This window comes from Semicossyphus pulcher, unplaced genomic scaffold, assembly GCF_022749685.1.
Source record: "Semicossyphus pulcher isolate SPU_LCO1_2020_fin unplaced genomic scaffold, fSemPul1.0.p SCAF_4, whole genome shotgun sequence".
NCBI lineage: Eukaryota > Metazoa > Chordata > Actinopteri > Labriformes > Labridae > Semicossyphus > Semicossyphus pulcher.
The window spans coordinates 19959462-19977557 of record NW_027211715.1 but is presented as its reverse complement, the minus strand read 5'-3'; the positions used below and the strand labels follow the sequence as shown (position 1 = coordinate 19977557).

At 44.9% G+C, this 18096-nt stretch overlaps 1 protein-coding gene across 2 annotated transcripts in view; it reads right to left on the bottom strand.

Annotated features, from left to right (window-relative positions):
• Positions 1 to 9054: 9054 nt before the first annotated feature.
• The window catches only part of ttll7 (tubulin tyrosine ligase-like family, member 7), a 67855-nt gene continuing 58813 nt past the window's right edge, over positions 9055 to 18096 (bottom strand). The window contains exons 19-21 of one of the 2 annotated variants that reach the window (XM_069680570.1): positions 16305 to 16478; positions 10700 to 10805; positions 9817 to 9883 (exon numbers count right to left, since the gene is read on the bottom strand). In XM_069680570.1, the coding sequence (XP_069536671.1) occupies positions 10745 to 10805; positions 16305 to 16478 (235 nt within the window). In that variant the 3' untranslated portion in view covers positions 9817 to 9883; positions 10700 to 10744. Of the gene's footprint in view, positions 9884 to 10699; positions 10806 to 16304; positions 16479 to 18096 lie in introns of both variants that reach the window. The other variant, XM_069680569.1, reaches the window with a different exon arrangement.

Genomic DNA, 18096 nt, shown 5'->3' with positions numbered 1-18096 from the left:
AATTCATTACTTTACTCACCACTTGGTACAAAACCAGAACGAACGCCCCTTTTACACTGCCAGCTGTTACGCCTCTGTTACGCCTCTGTTACGTCTCGTCTTCTGTGTAAAACGCACAGTGGCTGAATGGTGGGGCGAAGTGGTTTGCCTCTGAGTCGGCATCGGAGGTAGTAATGGAGTAGGTGTAAACAGCGGAGCCGGCATGGCGGAACAGCACCGTGTGTGTGTACGCCAGAACACTATGTAACACACACTGGGGCGGCTTTACGCTAGCGTTGCTTGGTCCAATGTAAAATGGCAAAGGTGGCATAACAGCAGAGCTTCATTATGGCGCAGTGGTGCAATTGCAATGTAAAAAGTGTTAAATTAACCAAGCCAGGAAGACAACAGTAGATTTTAGGTGGTTGTGATCGACAAATAGATGGTAAATTGACTGTCAGACACATTCGTACACTGATGGCAGAGGCTGCTATGTAAAGTAGTCAGTCATCAAATTCACACACCGATGGCTCTGCCACCGGGAGCAATTTGGGGTTCAGTGTCTTGCCCAAAGACACTTCGACATGTGAGGGAGCTGGGGATCAAACCACCAACCTTCTGATTGAAGGACGACCGACTCTACCACTGAGCCGCAGCCGCCCCAATGGGCTTGTTGTATCGAACTTTTAGGTTTTCTACATGCAAACTGCTTCATGTTGATAATGTCAATCAACATCTGCGTGACGTAGCGTCGGCCAGACATCACACTCGAGCATGAAGCTGCACAAGCAGAGAGCTGCAGACACACCAGCAGTCTGAGAAGCCAATTATTTCCAGTTTCAGAAGCTGTGAGAATGCTCCACTAATTATCCAAAACTGAGCTTGTTCAGTGGCTGAAAAGCTGCATATACTCAGAACAATTTGCTCCCATTGAGTACCTAGGCTAATTAACGTCAGCCTTACATTTGAAAGAAAGTTTTTTTTTTTTTTTTTTACGTAAGATACTTTGATGTAGCACCTTAACTTCTGAAGTATTTCTTCAGCAGCTGCGACTACGACTTTTACCGCCGCTGAAAGGGAACAGAAGTTTGAGGGACCTTGAGTGGCGGCGTCTTCCTCTGGGTACGTATATTTAAAATGTCAGCTTCAAAAGACGGGCTTTTTGAGAGATAATGGGAGCAAAATAACAGCTATATTTACTGAAGTGATTCTGTGCAGAATCACCACACTGCTGGGGAAACACAAACACGGATTTGCCTAAACACACACAGCGAGAACACACACATGTAAACACCCTAAAAACATAAATGCACACATAACATCTGACACACTAAATCTAGGGAGGAGAATCTGGCCAAACCTGCTATTTAGCCGCTCTGATTAAACACAATGCCTTCCTTGAGTCCAAGTTAACTAAAGGTTGTGAGGCAGAACATCACGTCCGCTCTGTGAAAGTAGGGACACAAAGCACGCACACCAAACATTTTGCTTTTAAGCTAACAAACTAGCGAAAAAGGGGTGGGAGCATGCGGCTTTCTCAGGTCTGCAGGGTCACCATCTTTGAACCCCTCTTGTGTTCGAAGAAGATGAGTCGTGGCTGTTTAACCCATCCGAGAGGGATTCAAAATGGCTGCTGGCTCCAGAGACCCCGGGCTGTGTGTTTTAGCGGAGGGTTTCTCCAGTTTCCTTCGTGCAGGAGCTGTGAGCAGATCTCCTGTCCCTGCGAACCATCAAGGTTAAAGAGGAGATTGGGAATGATCTGGCGTTTGTGTTTTTGGCAGCAACTCAAGGGAAAGGGGGAAAAATGACCATAGGTTGAACGTTAGACAGGATCTCATTGAGCCATACGTCTAGTTCCCTCAAAACTGCATTACTAGCTGCTGAAATATGCAGGGTCAAACATTTACGTCTGAATCTTCCTGCTTTGTTATGTTTCTGAACAGTTTTCATTTTCCACAGAAACTTCATGTTGAGTTATTTGTTCAACACGTGGACGGTGTCAACCATTTGCAGTTTTCAGAAATGCAAATACAAGGTCAGCCTCCTCATTACGCAAATGGAATATCAAACAACTGTGAAAACAAAGTGCAGATGGAGGTTTAAAATACAGATGAGTGACACTGACGTGAGCCTGGACTAAAAAGCATCCCCCCGTGAAACACGGCTCTTATAAAGATCAGGGCACGAGTAATTACAGGAGTGGGCAGTATGGTGCGAGTGTGGGCGCACCTTGGCACCGTCAAATGCAAGGGGAAGGGACATAAAAAGCGGAATAATGGCGTAAAGATTACAAAGAGATCTGTTAGAGAAGGAGCAAGGCCGGAGGAGGAACGGGAAATTAAAGGTTGAAGAAGAAGGAAACAAACAAACTCAATCGAGAGGCAAAGATGGAGGACGTGTTGGCAGAGGTTCCAGTTGAACCAGCTGTTCCCCCTAACCTCGACGCTCAGCAGTCGACTAATAGGCAGAGTGAGTCAGTGGCTCTGTCTCCTGTCTCCCAGGCTGCCTGGAGGGGCTGTATTGATAAAATCCCAGCCTGCAAGGCTCAATCCATCCCCTGGGGCGCTCAGCAGCAAGTGGATGAAGAGTCCCCGGACAGTCTTTTGGCTCCACAGCCGAGGAAGAGATGTGAACACGATAGAAGGCAGGTACATGATGCACACACACACACACACATACGCAGGCACACTGCCCGAACGCCTTCCTCACACCTCATTTATTCTCATTTTGAGTCTCTCCTCTCACACTCTCTGCAGAGTGAGGGGCAGAGAGCAGTGATCACAGAGGAGGCGAGGAAGAAGAGGATGGGGAGATGCGGGCGGTGAGGGGGGGGGAGAAGGAGAGGAAAGAGAATGACAGCCTACGCCGAGCATCGTCCTCGTCTCTTCTCTCCCATCAGAAGTGCTAATCCAGCCGGCGGAGGAGCAGACCACCGCTCACACCTGCCTGCTCCGCTCCATCTTGTTAGGGGGCCAGATGGGAGAGAAAGTGACTTCCTGCCGCACTTCCACCACAGGGCTCGTTCCCTCACATTAATACCTTCACCGCTCGGCTCCATTTGTTACACACGCTCAAGACACACACTCAGGGGGAGCCCGGGGCGGTGAATGATGGCCATATGCAGAACTGTGCTCATCTATAACCCCCTGTGGCTGGAACAAAGTACAGTAGACTCCTTGAGTGTGGAAACCAAGGTTAACATTCGGAAGTGGTGCAGTGCAGTCTGATTCAGCGGCTCTGCAGAGAAGTACGCCTGGTCACGGGTCCATAAAGGTTAGTGAAGTGGGTTTATAGGTAGAAGGTCACTGGGTTGAATTAATATGTGAGAGTGTGTGTGTGAAAATTTGGCAGGGAAGGTGAACGAGTAACTCGCCGTCCACTGCATTTATGTCATGTGACCGCGCTGCAGCCAGCAGTCACTGCACAGCCCCCTGGTGTGCATGTGCGCTAATATGTGAATGTAAAAGCATGCATACTCAGCACAGCCCTCTGATAAATAGAGGTGAAAAACAAAACAGAGGGGCTGATGGGTGCATCAAAAATGGAAACACTGGAGGACTCGCACTTGGACACATCACACCTACACTGACTTACAGTTAAAATTCAAACAGGGTAAATAGAGGGTGTGTAGGAGAGTGATTGCGTGTGTTTGGCCATGAAACAAAACAATGGTAGATTATTATTTTTCATCACAAAGGATGAAATATTTCTTGATTAATGTAGTCCTTTGTGCTTGGTGAAGAAAACAAAAACCTGTTCACCTGAATGAATACAGGCGAATCACCTTGAATTAGCTCCATGTCCAGAAGTCCTTGTGTTTGTGTGTCATCAGTAAGATGAATGCAGTCACAGGAGTTGCATAATTGACTGATATCTTGCAGAGATAACCTGTACGGGCCTTGCAACAAATACTTTAGAACAGAAACCAAAATTAGAATAGAGCAGTTAATAATTAGAGCGATATTAGTGTAATTAGTGTCCGGTAATATTAGCATAAGAGATGCTTGTTATAATTTCCCAAAGCCCTTTGGTGCTACACTCTAATGTGTATTCCGACAACAATCCAAGAGCCAAAAGATTCTCAGCCATCTCTCATATTTGTCCAAGGAAAGCCTCAAAACCTCACATGTGAGTGACTGTAAGCAGCAAGTGTTCGATTGAGAAAATCAAATGTTGGTCTTTGGTCATAATTTTTCTGTCAGGCCTTTTATCCATCCATCCATCCATCCATCCATCCATTATCTATACTGCTTATCCTGTTCAGTTTCACGGGCGGGCTGGAGCCAATCCAAGCTGTCATTGGGTGAGAGATACACCCTGGACTGATCACCAGTCAATCACAGGGTTGATACATAGAGACAGACAGACTGTCTGACTGACTGACTGACTGACTGAGTGAGTGAGTGAGTGATGGTACTTTCGGAGCCATAGAGAGACAGAGTTGCGACATCGCAATGGCGGATCATGGAGCATATTGGCCCTCCACTGACGCGACTCTCTGTCTGTATGGCTCTGGATACTTTGTTTGACGAGTAGGTGGGGTTTGCTCGTCCGCTGTCCTCACCTACATCCACAGAGCGCACCGGCTTTCAAACACATTGTCATCGGCCTCATAAGGACAGTTCTTGTAACACATTGCTCAAAAAAGTGCACATTGACCTGATGCGGTCAGCCACCTACTAGGTTTTGACCTAGTCTTGTTTTCTAGTCTTCCGACCGCTCAAAGAGCGTTTACACTCACATTCACACACTGATGGCAGAGGCCTAAGTGCCAATCTCCAATCGTGATTCTACGCCCATCCAAACACTGATGACTCTACATCTATCTTGGCTTTATTATTATTGTTAACCTATATATTTATTGTCTACTTTTGTTGTGTATTTTTTTACTTTTTTCTTCAAACTGCCCAGAGCCTGAGGTTGTGTCTTTTGTCTGACACAGTGGTTTCCTTCATGGTGACTTGTTTGTTGGGTGCACCCACAAGGGGAACCAAGAAGCTGCATGTGGTCATATCTGAGAAGAAATAACCAGAAGATGTTTTTCTGATTTGACCTTTAAATCATCTAACAAACATTTAAACCATTCATTAGCAATGAATAAGTAAAGTCATCTTTGGCAGTAGCCCTTACTCAGGTCTACATCAGCAAGAAAACTAATCATCTTACTTTCTTTATAAGCAATTTAAATAAAATATGGCCACCTTGTGAATCATGAAATAAAAATCAACCAGACATTACATTTTATTATTTGACACGCTGCCTGAGACTTTCATTCATAAGCTTGATACATTTAAAAAATGCAAATGTGCTGCAAAGAAACAGAAATGTGTAAACAGCAAAAAACTGAAGCCAGAGGGACGAGCTGAGTGAAGACCATCCAGCCTCCTCGCACGTGTGTGTGTGCGTGTGTGTGTTTATCTGTTGGTTTATGTGTCAGTTACAGGCAGGACCCCCGCTGAGAGCAAAGATGTTGTAAACGAGGCACCGCGGATAATGTATTGCGGCGAGTGTCATTGAACGTGCCCCTCTGAGAATACACATAAAACACACAAACACACACAAATGTCAGGACACGGAGGCAGGTGTGAGGCATGAAAAACTAATAAACCACTGCAGTGAACATATGTGAACATGCTATGCACACGTACAGTACATTACGTGCTGCACACAGTGGGCAGCACACACACAATTCCATACACAGGCAGCATTTGTTGCTATAAAAGGTCACTTTTGTCATTTGAAAGCACACAAACCACTGCAGGCTCCGCTTTTAAAGCCTCACTAGAAAGAAAAAAATGGGTATTCCTGCCTCTGGACGCCCTTATAATTACAGACCAAATCACACTGCTCTTTTCCCTCCATGTCATTTGAAATAGTGGATTAAGAGCAAAAAAAAGAGCAGATTTTTTAAGCTCGGCCATCTGTTTTTGGGCTAAAGCACCGAGCGTGTGTGTGTGTCTGCCTCCTTATCTCATCTGAACCATCCACCTCTCACACAGCTCCCACTCGCTTTTTAACTCTCCAAGCCGGAGAGGTCGGCTTAGGGCCCTGAAACTGGGTCATCTGGGTGTTTGATTTAAAGAAGAAAAAAAAAAAAGGCCGGGCACTGGCTGCAGAGCTGCCTGGACCTCGCGCAGGTAGGGGAGAAAGGGATGGAGGGATCGTTGAGACGGGGGGCCGAGGAGAGCGATGAGTGGAAAGGTCAGGACAGAACAGTGCAGCCCCGTTGCAGGGGGAGATATTTTTGGACAGCACGCCGGGGTCGCAGCGCCAGGCTGTCAGCCTCTGGTCTGTACCGGGGCCAGAGCGGAGGCCGGAGAGCCTCAAGGTCGCGCCCTGCACCTCTTCTGCTGACAGAAACGGGGAGGAAAAGAGGGATTGCGGGAGGAAGGAGGGGTGGAGAGGTCACAAGAACCTGGACGCCATGCTGCTGATGCAAGGCTAAATAAAACTCCCTCTGTTCTTCTTGAGCGTACACTCACACATACATTGGTGCGGGGCATTCCGGGTCAAGATAGAACATGAATGTGCTGCTGGGCACTCTTATTTCTGAGGCGAGTGACAGTTCAGTAGTGTCACCTGTCCACAGGGGCCTCTGGTGTGAAACGCGATATAACTCAGAGTCTGACCCACAAAGCCTGAGAGCTGCTCCAGTAATGGATATCAGGTGGACCGGAAGTTTGAAAACCCATTAGGGTACGACAGCACTTAAATGTCTATAATTAGTTCCCCTTGTATTCGCCTGGAAGGTTCCTGGTTCGAATCCCAGTTCGGACATAAGGGGCCTTTCTGTGTGGAGTTTGCATGTTCTCCCCGAGCATGCGTGGGACTCCCTCTCAAATTGCCCGTAGGTGTGAATGTGAGCGTGAAAGGTTGCCTGTCTCTGTGTGTGAGCCCTGTGATGTGTGTACCCCGCCTCTTGCCCAATGACAGCTGGAATCCAGCCCCCCGCGACCATGAACAGTGTAAGCAGTATAGATAAAGGATGGATGGATTGATTTGCGTGTTATTTATTTCACAGCTCCTACCTGCTTTGACCCTTTCTCTGGTTACACTGATGAGACCATTTAAAAACTTTTCAGTGTCATTTTTTTAACAAAGACCTTGATTTTATTGTTACTATCTGCTAGAATTCAAGGAATTTATGTTAGAACATTTATTTGCTCAAAAGAGCAATTAGACTTTTGCTGTTATTACCTTGAACTTGTCTCAGTCTGTACTGAGTTTAGTCCTCCTTGTTACCTGCTATGTGCCCAAAACAATAAAGTGAGTCAAATTTCTTTATATTATTATGACTGTAGCCTCCTGAGACCCGAGCTTTTGTTTGGTATGTATTTTTAATTTCTCCTACCTTTTTGGGATTAATAGGACCTAATAAGTATGAAACCTAAGAATTGTCTTTGTGTTACACTGAAAAAGTCCCAGTGTCCTCATGTGAGTACCTTGTCGTAACGGTGTTGTAGCTTGTTGCTATTGATAAAATTAGTCAAATTTGTCTGCCATATCAAGCAACAACTGTTAATACGCATTAAATAAAGAAGTTTCAATCATAAAATCTGAAGAGGTTTTGTACCTGGTTGAGTTTTCTGTAGAGACCGACTGTAACATATGTTGATCGGGATCACGGCCATCTTGAATGTACACCGATCAGTGTAATTTGCTTTTGTGACCACAGGCTGGTGGACAAAGTGTCCATGAATGAGACCAACGGGTCTAAGTTTTCGCAGAATTAAATATTATGGTGCTGTGAAGCCAAAATGTAATGCCCCCGTATGAGGACGCAGGGTCTCAGGAGGTTGAAGTAGTCAAATGGTTCAGGCAAATACGCCAAGTCTTTTTGTATTCTCTTCTAATCAAGTATTTAACAACAATAATGTACATACTAACATAACATTACGTTTATGCCTGCTTTCTCTTTCTCACCGTATCTTTTCTCTGTCTATTCACTAATGTTCTTAGAGTATAGGCTTGTTTGTGTTTGAAAAATAAATAGAGAGCACTTGTCGATTTGAAAAGCATGCACTGTGTAAAAAAAAAAAGTGGTGAGGGACGACTGATTTCACCTCGAGGGAACAAAAAACCAAAAGAGTAAATACGTTTGTTTAAACCTTTTATTGCTATGTAAAATTAAAAATCTCATACCTCCAATGAAAAGTACTATTCTTAAATAACACAAATAAAATCAGGCAAAATGAAAATATTTGGCATTGTGAATTGTTCAGTGAATGGGGGGCATTCAATTATAGCAGAATATAAAAAGCACATTTTACTGTATTGTACAGTCTGCTGATAAACTACCATCTTTGACAACTAGTCGATGTATCATCCCATGGGTTTGTTTTACACGGAGCCAAGTAAACTACTAAACATATAACACTGCGCGTCTCCCTACCAACATTACATACTGTATTTAACTGAGGTCCTACAGTAGAGTCATGACATATTAACCTTAAATAAAACCCAACTGAACACATGAAGTAGATGCGCTTATTATTGGCACATCCATGATATCCCTGGCACTTTGTACCTGCGGTGCGGTGGGGGAAAGGCTGCAGCTGCTCGTCCCAGGCAAATCACCGCTGTTACAGTAGCGGCACATTTCAGGCTGATGAGCCAAGTCATTCAACGTGCTGCACAATCTGTAAGCGAAGCATCCCTTTTATCCCTAACACATCCAGACTCGAGACGACAAATCGTCTGTCTTCTAAGTGCAGCCGATACAAGACACGATAATCAATGACAACACAAAACTTCAAGTATATTCCAAACGCAGCTCCTCTGTCTAACCACTAGAATCTGGATTTGGGGGGGGGCGTCTAAAACCTAAGCATGCAAACACTACTGTAATGTGCACCCACTTTCTCTCTCTGTGACAAAGTGCATATCAGAAACTGGGCGCTCTCTGAGACTTAAGTTTGGCTCTTTACGCTGTGGCATCAATGTCGTCTCGTTTTCTAAGAGGCAAAAACAGGCTTGGCTTTACTACACATTCTAAACGTTGTGTCGCTTAATTACGCTGCACTTAATTATCACACGGGTAAAACATGAAGCATTCAAAAGTTAAAACATTTTCCTGGGCACCACCTCTGTACTGACCTCTGACCTGCAAGAACTAGAACATAAAGTGACGGTTAAAACATCTATAAACGTAAAGCCTCTGATATAAGTTATGAAATAAATAAAATTCAGAAATAAAATTACAGCCAGCAAAAATAAGCTTTTGTATTTTTTTTTTTTTTTTTCATCCACTTCTTCAAACGGGAGATAGCTTCGTGGATATCATTCCATATCTGCATTCTGCTTCAGCATTCACTGCATTCATGGAATACCTTACAAAATAATTAAGTACATAAATAAATAATCCTTGCATTGTTTAGTATTTGTTATTCTTTCCTTTTACAGTACCATGACTTGTATCTGTACAGTGAGTAGGTATAATACAGCAATTACAAGGTGGAAAGAGGGGTAAACCCAATGTCTGGTGTTACTGGGGCTAAAGGTGGGGATGGAGGGTACCGGTGGTCTGCTGGTCTGGGAAGGTCCAAACTAATCTAAACTGAACAAGGCCCTTTGGCAGTCACAAATCCACCCGGGCCTTTCTTTGCTGGTCTACCACACGGGGGTTTGGCCGAGGTTGAGGTTCCATCCGGTGTCCAGAGCTGCCCCAAAATTCAGATCCATACTGGACGTGCTGAGATCGGAGCTTTGGCTGGGTGCGAGTCAGGGGAGGGAAGGTTGAGGTCAAAAGGCGAGGTGTCCAAAGCCAGGGTTGCCACTGTGACCTCAGAAGTGGCCCATCCTGGCGGCGAAAAGGCTGCGTGAGCGCGGCACGGCCGAGGAGATGCGGCCAAAGCTGGACGAAGGCCACTTCACGATGAACTGGGAGGTCACTGGCAGCAGATACCTGGACAGACGGACAAGAGCGAGGGACGGAGGGATTAGGGGAGAGGATGAACATAATGAGAGGATTAGATATGCAAAGGTCACAATTTAGAGGTCAGGGCGCATTAGTGCTCAGCACTGAGACCACATACTGCCAACTTTTCATATATTGATTTTACCATTTATGGCCAGCTCCATTTGCACATTTCAACTTTAATAATGGCCTGAAGAGTCAAGATATAATGACATCATCCTTTACTTGAGAGCGAGCAAAGAAAGGAAAAAGGTGTTGGGCTGAATTATGAGATCCATATTATCTGGAGTATTTTGTGTAGAGCTGCAACCACCGACCATTTTCTTTATTGATTTATGTTCATTTTAAAAATTAAGCACCTTATCCATAACAAGCCAGAAAACAGTGAAAATGCTGCTATAATAAAACTTGTTATAGTTCTCCAGACATTGAAAGTGAAGTCCTTAAATGTCTTGTTTTGTCTGACCAGCGGTCCAAAAACCAAATATATTCAGTTACCGATAATTTATGACACATAAAAGCGGTGAATCCTTATATTTAAAGTGAAAGAAACACTTTCTGTAAGGGATTTCTTCTTTCAGTAATCCAACCAATCGAATCATCGTTGCAGCTCTAATTTCTATGTAATGACGTACATGCTGCTATCAGTTACAGCCCTGTTTAACTAGGTTATATGCAGTATTTATGTATCCGCTCGATAATTAATTAATTGTGGACTCTTTGCTGACAGAAGAAGATCTTGTTTTCTTGAACGTTTCAACTTTGACCCTTAAATTTTTGGTATCATGAACAGGAAAGCCTCACCTATCATTCCGCGGGCACAGACGTCAGAACCTTTCTAAGACTTTTCTATGACACCTTCCACCGAGACAGAGCAGTGAGGCAGCTCCTGCTAACAGCGTTCCAGTACCTGAGAATGAGACCAGCGTCAGGTTGAGATAGAGTCAGGAGGGGCTGAACCCTGCTCCCGTCTTCCTTAGTTACTGGTAATGGGTCAGATATGGTTGTCAGAGCAATGTCAGATGAGATGATCAAATCCTGGACAAGGTTAACTGAAGGTTATGCAAATGTTGGGGTACCGTTCAAAGACATGAGACAGGGGGGGGGTTTGAATTCTTCCAGACTGATCAGTTGGAAGAACGGCTTTTGCAGCACCTGATATTATACACTGTGACCTCAATGCCACATCCACAGAACAGATCTTTAGCTAATAAAAGAAACATCTATTACTCGTTTAGTCGAACAAGTACAATGGTCAAAAGAAATAGTCCCCGTGGAAGTGTTTAAGATGTGACAATCTAATCAAAAGGGAGCCACTGGGGCTGAGGATTACAGAGTGAAAAAGTAATATCTCCTTTTAAGCTGGTGCAGATAGCATACTTTTTCCTCTGACAGCTCTCTCTCCTTGTGAAATTGCTCTCGGACAAATTAGCCGAGGAGCTTCTTCTAAAGTCGACCGGAAAGGGGGGAAAAAGCACATGTCGCTGAGGGCATCCGCTTCAACACAGCCCCAGACCCAGGAGAGTTACAAGGGATTCAAATTAACTTCATTTAGTCCAACAAGAGTGTCCTTGAAACAGCTTCAAGTGGGCCGTAGGTATCCCTCCAGCACATCTTCTTCGGCTGTGACTGGACTTGTTGAACAAGAGCTCAGTCCGGTATTTCTTCTTAAACTCCTGCACTGAAACCCCAGAGAACAGGACGGCAGGATGTGCCTTGCTCTAAGCCTTGCACATTTGCTTCCATTAGGTCTCTGAAAGTGCACTCTTTGATGTGACATTTGGTGATTTCTTAGCATGATTTTGTGTCATCCTCGGATTAATTTCTTTGACATTTCTCATGTTCCTCTTCCTCCTGCTCGGCACCGTCTTTCATCACCCTCTGATATGAGATCCACCATACATCCATTGGGATTCTGTACATGGGTATGTGGTATCCTTTCTCCCTTCCATTTCCATACGGTTTTCCATGAAAACACCCAGCACAGGCATGGAAATGGCAAAAAAAGGGAGAGAAAATCAAATATTGAACATCCATTGGGGGCGAGTGTGTGTTGTAAAGAGATCCTCTGCGATTCACTTTGAGAATATTCTGCTCATAGAAAGAATCACAGAGGTGGTAGTAGCAAGGGGTGGGGTGGGGGGTTCTCACGTCCAAGCGGCCGCTGTCTCTGCAGGCTATATTTAATTGGAGCCTCATTCAGCATCTTCCAGGTTCGTCCTCCTTTTGATCATGAAGAAGGTCTTGGCAACAGCGCGCATGCTTGAAAGCCAGGGGGAGGCTTGTTTCGTGCACCCGTGGTTTGCTTCAATCCATCAGTTGACAGGGAGACAGAAAGATACGCTCCTTCTGTTCCTCACATGCAAGGCTACCATCTACTACTGTTGACTACTGACATGCCTTCCACGCTACTCCGTCGAGAGGACTGCCACGGCGAATTAAGAGGAGGCCAGGCAAAACGAAAGGCCATGACTAAGGATACGGAGGGGGGGACTGCCTCGATGGCTGACGCAATCATAAACCAAGAGGTACAAAGAGGCTTGAAGGTTATCTGCAGCCCACATTCGGCTCAACACCCCAATTAACCCTAATTACTGCCACACTTTGCCAACAGATGAAAGTTAATAGAATGTGAAACTTTTGTCATCATGTGAAAATTGTCTTTGGGTAGTGACAGTAATTCCAGGCTTAACAAGAAAGTCATTAGTGGAGCTATTTGGCTACTTCCTCTCATCTGCCCACACAGACTGAAGGACTTTTCTAAGACCCGTGAGGCTGTTGACACACCTGACCAGGGCACTCCACAGAGGAAGGATGCTTCAACGAGAGCGCGCAGGTGTGGTGCAACAACACGAGCTAACAGGCTGCCTAGAGCTCTGGGACTGTATGTGTGTGCATGCACAAGAGACCGTGTGCAAATGTTCAATTCAAATTTGATTGATTTCCAGGAGTAAGGCTGAAGGTCTCCAGAACTGGGCTTTCAGAGAAGCATTTTTAGCGTGTCTGATATTTAACTGGAAAACAGTGACCTTAATTTGGAAGTACCTCAACTGCAGTCATTTTTTTGCAGTATGTAGTATAATGAGTGTGAAGAATGGAACCCTTTCTCGACCCATTTTTCTCAAGATTCTTTGTCTGACGTCCAGTTCATTTGTGTCAAATAAACCAACTTAGTTTGCATGGTTTCCATTTTTTCAAGAATGTCCTAAAACACCTCGGTGATACCCATATGCAGTTATTATTACTTATGTCTGTACTATTGTCATTTCAATTTAAGAGATGGGGGAATAAATCCACAATCTTTCTTCCATGCAGTAAACATTATATGCTGCCTGAGTCGTCTGATTAGACAAATCAAGTGTTCAAAAAGTATTGCTTTTAGTAAATTCCCTTTTTGGTGACTGGTGATTTTGTTCCCGTCTCTTCAACAGTGATAAGAAGGGTTCTCTTCACAGCCAGCAGAGAATCTAAAACATGTTTGTACATAAAGACATATGACTTTTGTTTCAAGGCAGATTTAAAGGCTTAATATGCAACATTTTACACATTAATATAACCGAAATCAACGTCCTGTGTAAATATATCCTTGAAAAATAACTTGTGAAGTCAAACTCCCTCTGTGTTTGTTGTTCTCAGCTCTTTGTTTACATGGACAGGACGGCTCCAAGTTCCTGTTTCACGCGTAACATTAGGGACGATGGCTAACTCACTGTTTATGTTACGCTTGCTTGCTTAGGAGGAGCGTTATCATATGACAGTCTTTCTTCGTAATTAACCATGCTAGCGGGGGGCTGTAGCTTCATGCATAGTAAACTACAGTATGCTAACGTTAGCCCGCAGCAGTACAATGCTGGCTGCGGTCTACTGCAGCTCGAGCAGTAACATGCATTCTGCCTAGCTGAGCCTGCACAGGCCTACCAACCAATTTTGATTGTTTGGTCTGTTATAATTATGTTCAATTGCTGCTACATAGTAGAACATAACACTAGAAATGTCTCCTTAACGGTTCAGCAGAATAGGCCAGGCGGAAAAAATAACAGCTTGCAGGTTGGGGGAGGGGGCTGCTGTATGGTGTTTGTTTTGGTTTCATGCTGGTACTCAAGTGCGACATCTACTGGACATAAAAGTCGCATATCAAACCTTTAAAAAGCCCATCCTTTAGGCGGACTCTCCGTTAGATGTGGACACAGCTTGAGAGAAATACCTCAAGGTAAGCTGAATGAGAAACACCGGATGATCGTTGCAGAACATTCACATGACATGTGCATGCACACACACTCAGACACGCACAATTTTCTCCCACTCATATAAAGCTTATGCATCAATGGGCAAATAGTCCTAATTGCTTCCCATCTATCTGAAGTGGAGGCGGGTTGCGACAGTTCCCTGCATGCCTGATGGAGAGATGTGAGCCGTTTGTGTCGTGAAACTGCAAAACCACACGATGCAAGCCGAGCCTGTCTTCTTGTGACAAGAAGAGAGCGGTGCTGAGGCTGATCATGGCGCTGATGCGGTGCAGGTGAGGAGCTCAGTTTCCACTGAGGCCACTTGTACTGAAAATGCTCTTAGGGTAAGATGCTCTTGATAAAAGCATTGAGTGGAAGGCATAGTTTAGCATGTGGCAGCAGGGTGATTGGCTGGTGATGTACAGCAAGCTGCCGAATGGTTGCGGTGCTGACAAACAGTGCTCCAAACAGTCTCAATATGTTTCCTTCTCCTATATCCACCCTTAGCAGGACTTTGTTTACAGTTTTGGGCGACAAACATTCAGATAATTTGAATCAAATCCCATGATCATGCTGTATAAGTCAAACATCACTGATTAGAACATTAGTAAGGGAAAGGAGATGAGACCATGTTAGACTGTTGGTTGCAACCATCATCGGGCAGGTGGGACCAAGCCTTAGTTACAGCTGAGGCGGTGACAGCAGCAGAAAGCAGGGGAACAGGGACGAAGAGTGCTGGAAGATGGTGGGTGGGTGGGTGGGGGGGTTTAGCAGAACTAAACCAAGCAGAGACCTGCGTTGAGGGGCGAAGAGACGGAGGAAGAGGAGGAAGAAGAAGCGGCAGCGACAGCAGCAGGGGTTGGGCCATGGGTAGAGGCTGGTCCAGCAGCAAATGGTAAGCTTTTTTACACAGACATATATAGACATAGAAGAAATAAGGAGAGACAGACCAATGCATGCTTAAATGGACTCTCAAGGATACCTACTGCAAACATATGGATATTTTTGGTGCATGCTTGAGTTATTAAATCCATTTACATATCTTTATATCCCCACATAGTTCAATGATAAATCCTGAATCAAACATTAAAACAATTTTGCTTCAGAAAAAATGTTACGAAGTCAGATTAGTGTAAGCACAAGTAGCCCTACTTATCTGTACACAAGCCCCACATACCTTTTAACCAGCGCAGGTTTTTATACTGTAGGTGCAAAGTGATAGCCTGTTAAAATATGCGCAAGAGTTATGAATCATGTAAAGCGAGGCCCCGGGAAAAAGGAGCTCTCTCTCTCTCGTAAGGTCATTTGCTGCACAGGCTCATCTGGGCTCTAATTGAATTAAGCAGGCCTCGGGGGGCCCCGGGCTAACCTGAGCGCTAATCTGTGGGCCATTATTTCCTGTTAACAGCACACTCCTTCTCTCTCCCTCTCCCCAACCTCCCCCCTCCCTTGTCTGCCAGCCCAAAGCATATGTGCTTTAAAAGTTCACTCACTCCAAACCTGAGCTGCTGTCTCCTGCGGGGATCGAGCTTAAAAATAGAATGAGACTGATTTTCTTTGGTTTGTTTGTTTTACCGCGGTGAGGTGATGAAGATGATGGCTCTAAGGCTCCATGGAGAAGAGAGAGGAAATGTTCCTGTGAGGTTTAATGATGATAAATGTTGGAATTTTTCAAATCAAAGTTTCCTTGTCTGTGTGTCAAAGTGTGTTTTGTCATTTTCTAACTCGATTTTATTCCCTTTTTTTCTAAAAGGAGTTTAATCAAAGAAATAATGTAGTTTATACAACTTAAAGAAGGGTTAGAGCTAAAGATGCTAATATCCTTGTGGCCTTATTTTCCTGCCCTGATGAGAAGTTTATGTTGTGCAGCTTTGTAAGTGTTTTGATGTTGTCCTGACCTTACATACCAGACATTGGCTGCAGAAAATGCACTTCTACTGTAGGATTTAATTTAACAACTAAATTTGGTTTGCCTTTCTGGCATTAAAATAAACACTTAATATCATGCACAAGGACAGTGAGTACAGCTTTGACCCGGAACCTTGAATTCATATCCTTGAATCCCACCCAGCCACCCTCCTGTACGATGAACTATCTATTGCAGCAGGAATGCTATAAGAATCTTTAAAGAAAATAAAGAGCTCAGTGGGAAAACACCGAAGGGGCTGGGCGTCCTTTCTCACCTGGTGTCGTCCCATTCGGGGCTGAGTCCGGTCAAAGAGCCGCGGGACTCTGAGACAAACTTGTAGACGACCAACAAGCAGTCTCGGGACAGCTGGACGAGCCGGCGGCAGCACTGCAGCTCCTGGGGCGTCACCACCTCGCTGCTCTTGCTGAAGATGGTCTCCCACGATGAACTGGAGAGCAAATCAGAGAGCAAGCACACATACGGAGTTAAATAGCAGTCACAGATAAGCATCAGCATGACTTTATCAGAACTAAACAGGAAATGTAAACCATGTGTAGTCATGATGGAGGCACGCAGACTTTAATCTGTGCATCTTTCATATGTTCATAAATAGGGAGAAACATTTTCTCATGTGTGGCCTTTACTGTATGTGTGTGGGTATACATTTGCATACACACTATCTCTCTCGCACACACACATGCAGGAAGATCGACAGACACACACGGAGGGAGGATGAAACAAATCCAAGTACAGTTAACCCCCTTTACAACCCCGGACATACCCCTGACTGTGAGGGAGCTTCAACAACTGAGACACACAACTCCGGGGGGTGCGTTTGATGTCTACCCCCTTTCACTCCTTAGTAGGTGGGGGGTGCTTCCTCTGAAAGGGTTCAAAACTGTGTGTGTTTCCATTCTCTTCCTCTAAGTCGTTTTCAAAGCCTGTTGAATTCATCGCCCACAATAGCTGCTGGGCCGTTTGATTGTTGTTAAGTCCCTCAGATAAAATATCAAACAAGAGATGGAGAGGAGCGGGTGGGGGCACTTGGATTTGGAGTGTGCTTTTTGAGGTGCTCAGCTTCGCTGTCGGCTCGTGACATCGGGGCCCCCTGTTGGTTTTCATCCATGTTCGGGGCCACGGCCTGTTGTAGGGAGGGCTGGGGAGATAGGCTAGCAAGCAAGCCGCGTGGGGCCGCGGCTGAGGCTAGGCTAGGCTAATCCTTGTGGGCATCTGCCCCTCCAACCCATCTTTTTTTAGCTTCTTTATGATGTCTCTTTTTCCATCACTCTCCTCTCCAGTTACCAGGTCCCTCCCCTTCCCTCCTTCTGCATATCATCCCCTTCATCTCGATCACCCACTCACTCCTTTCCCAACTCTCCCTCAATTACGTCTGGCAAAGAAATAAGGGAGGAGGAAAATGGAGAGCTGTGGGCAACGACTTCAGTTACACCTTCTGAGCCCTCTGTGTCGAGGGAAACACGGCCACTTAACAACTGAACTGTTACGAATATGGAGAAGAGGAGATGCAAGAAGGTCACATCATTATCACAGGCGAGATAAAAAGCAACCAGCGCAGCAGCTGTTCGTCTTTCAGGGTTGTACATGTGTGTGTGTGTTTTACTGCGTATGTGAGCTCCGTTTGAAGGCGCTTATGTGGAAGGAAATGTGTGGAAAGCAGCGTCATGCAGCAAAAGCTGTCTCGCTCTGTGAGTCTGTCTGAATTGAGGCAAGCAAAATATGTGTTTTAGAAAAGTCAAAGTGAACCGCTGATGGGAAGCAGTAGTTTTGCGTATGTGTGTCTTGTTTGCCGTTTTGGGGTTTCTATAGGGACATGATCAAGTGGGCTGTCACTGCAGTGACTCATCTTAGAGGAAGCCACTTTCTGTCGCATCAAAAAAAGTAAGAAAAGGAAACCGAGTGAAGACTTCAAAGTATCTGATAAAACACCAAAGTAAAAGAACTAAGAGGCCTTCATTCACCCTCTTCCTGCTTCCATCCGTCGCCTCTCTTTTTCTTCCTCTCACCTGTGAAAAAGCCCTGATTAACAGCCCAGATCTGTGACCTTA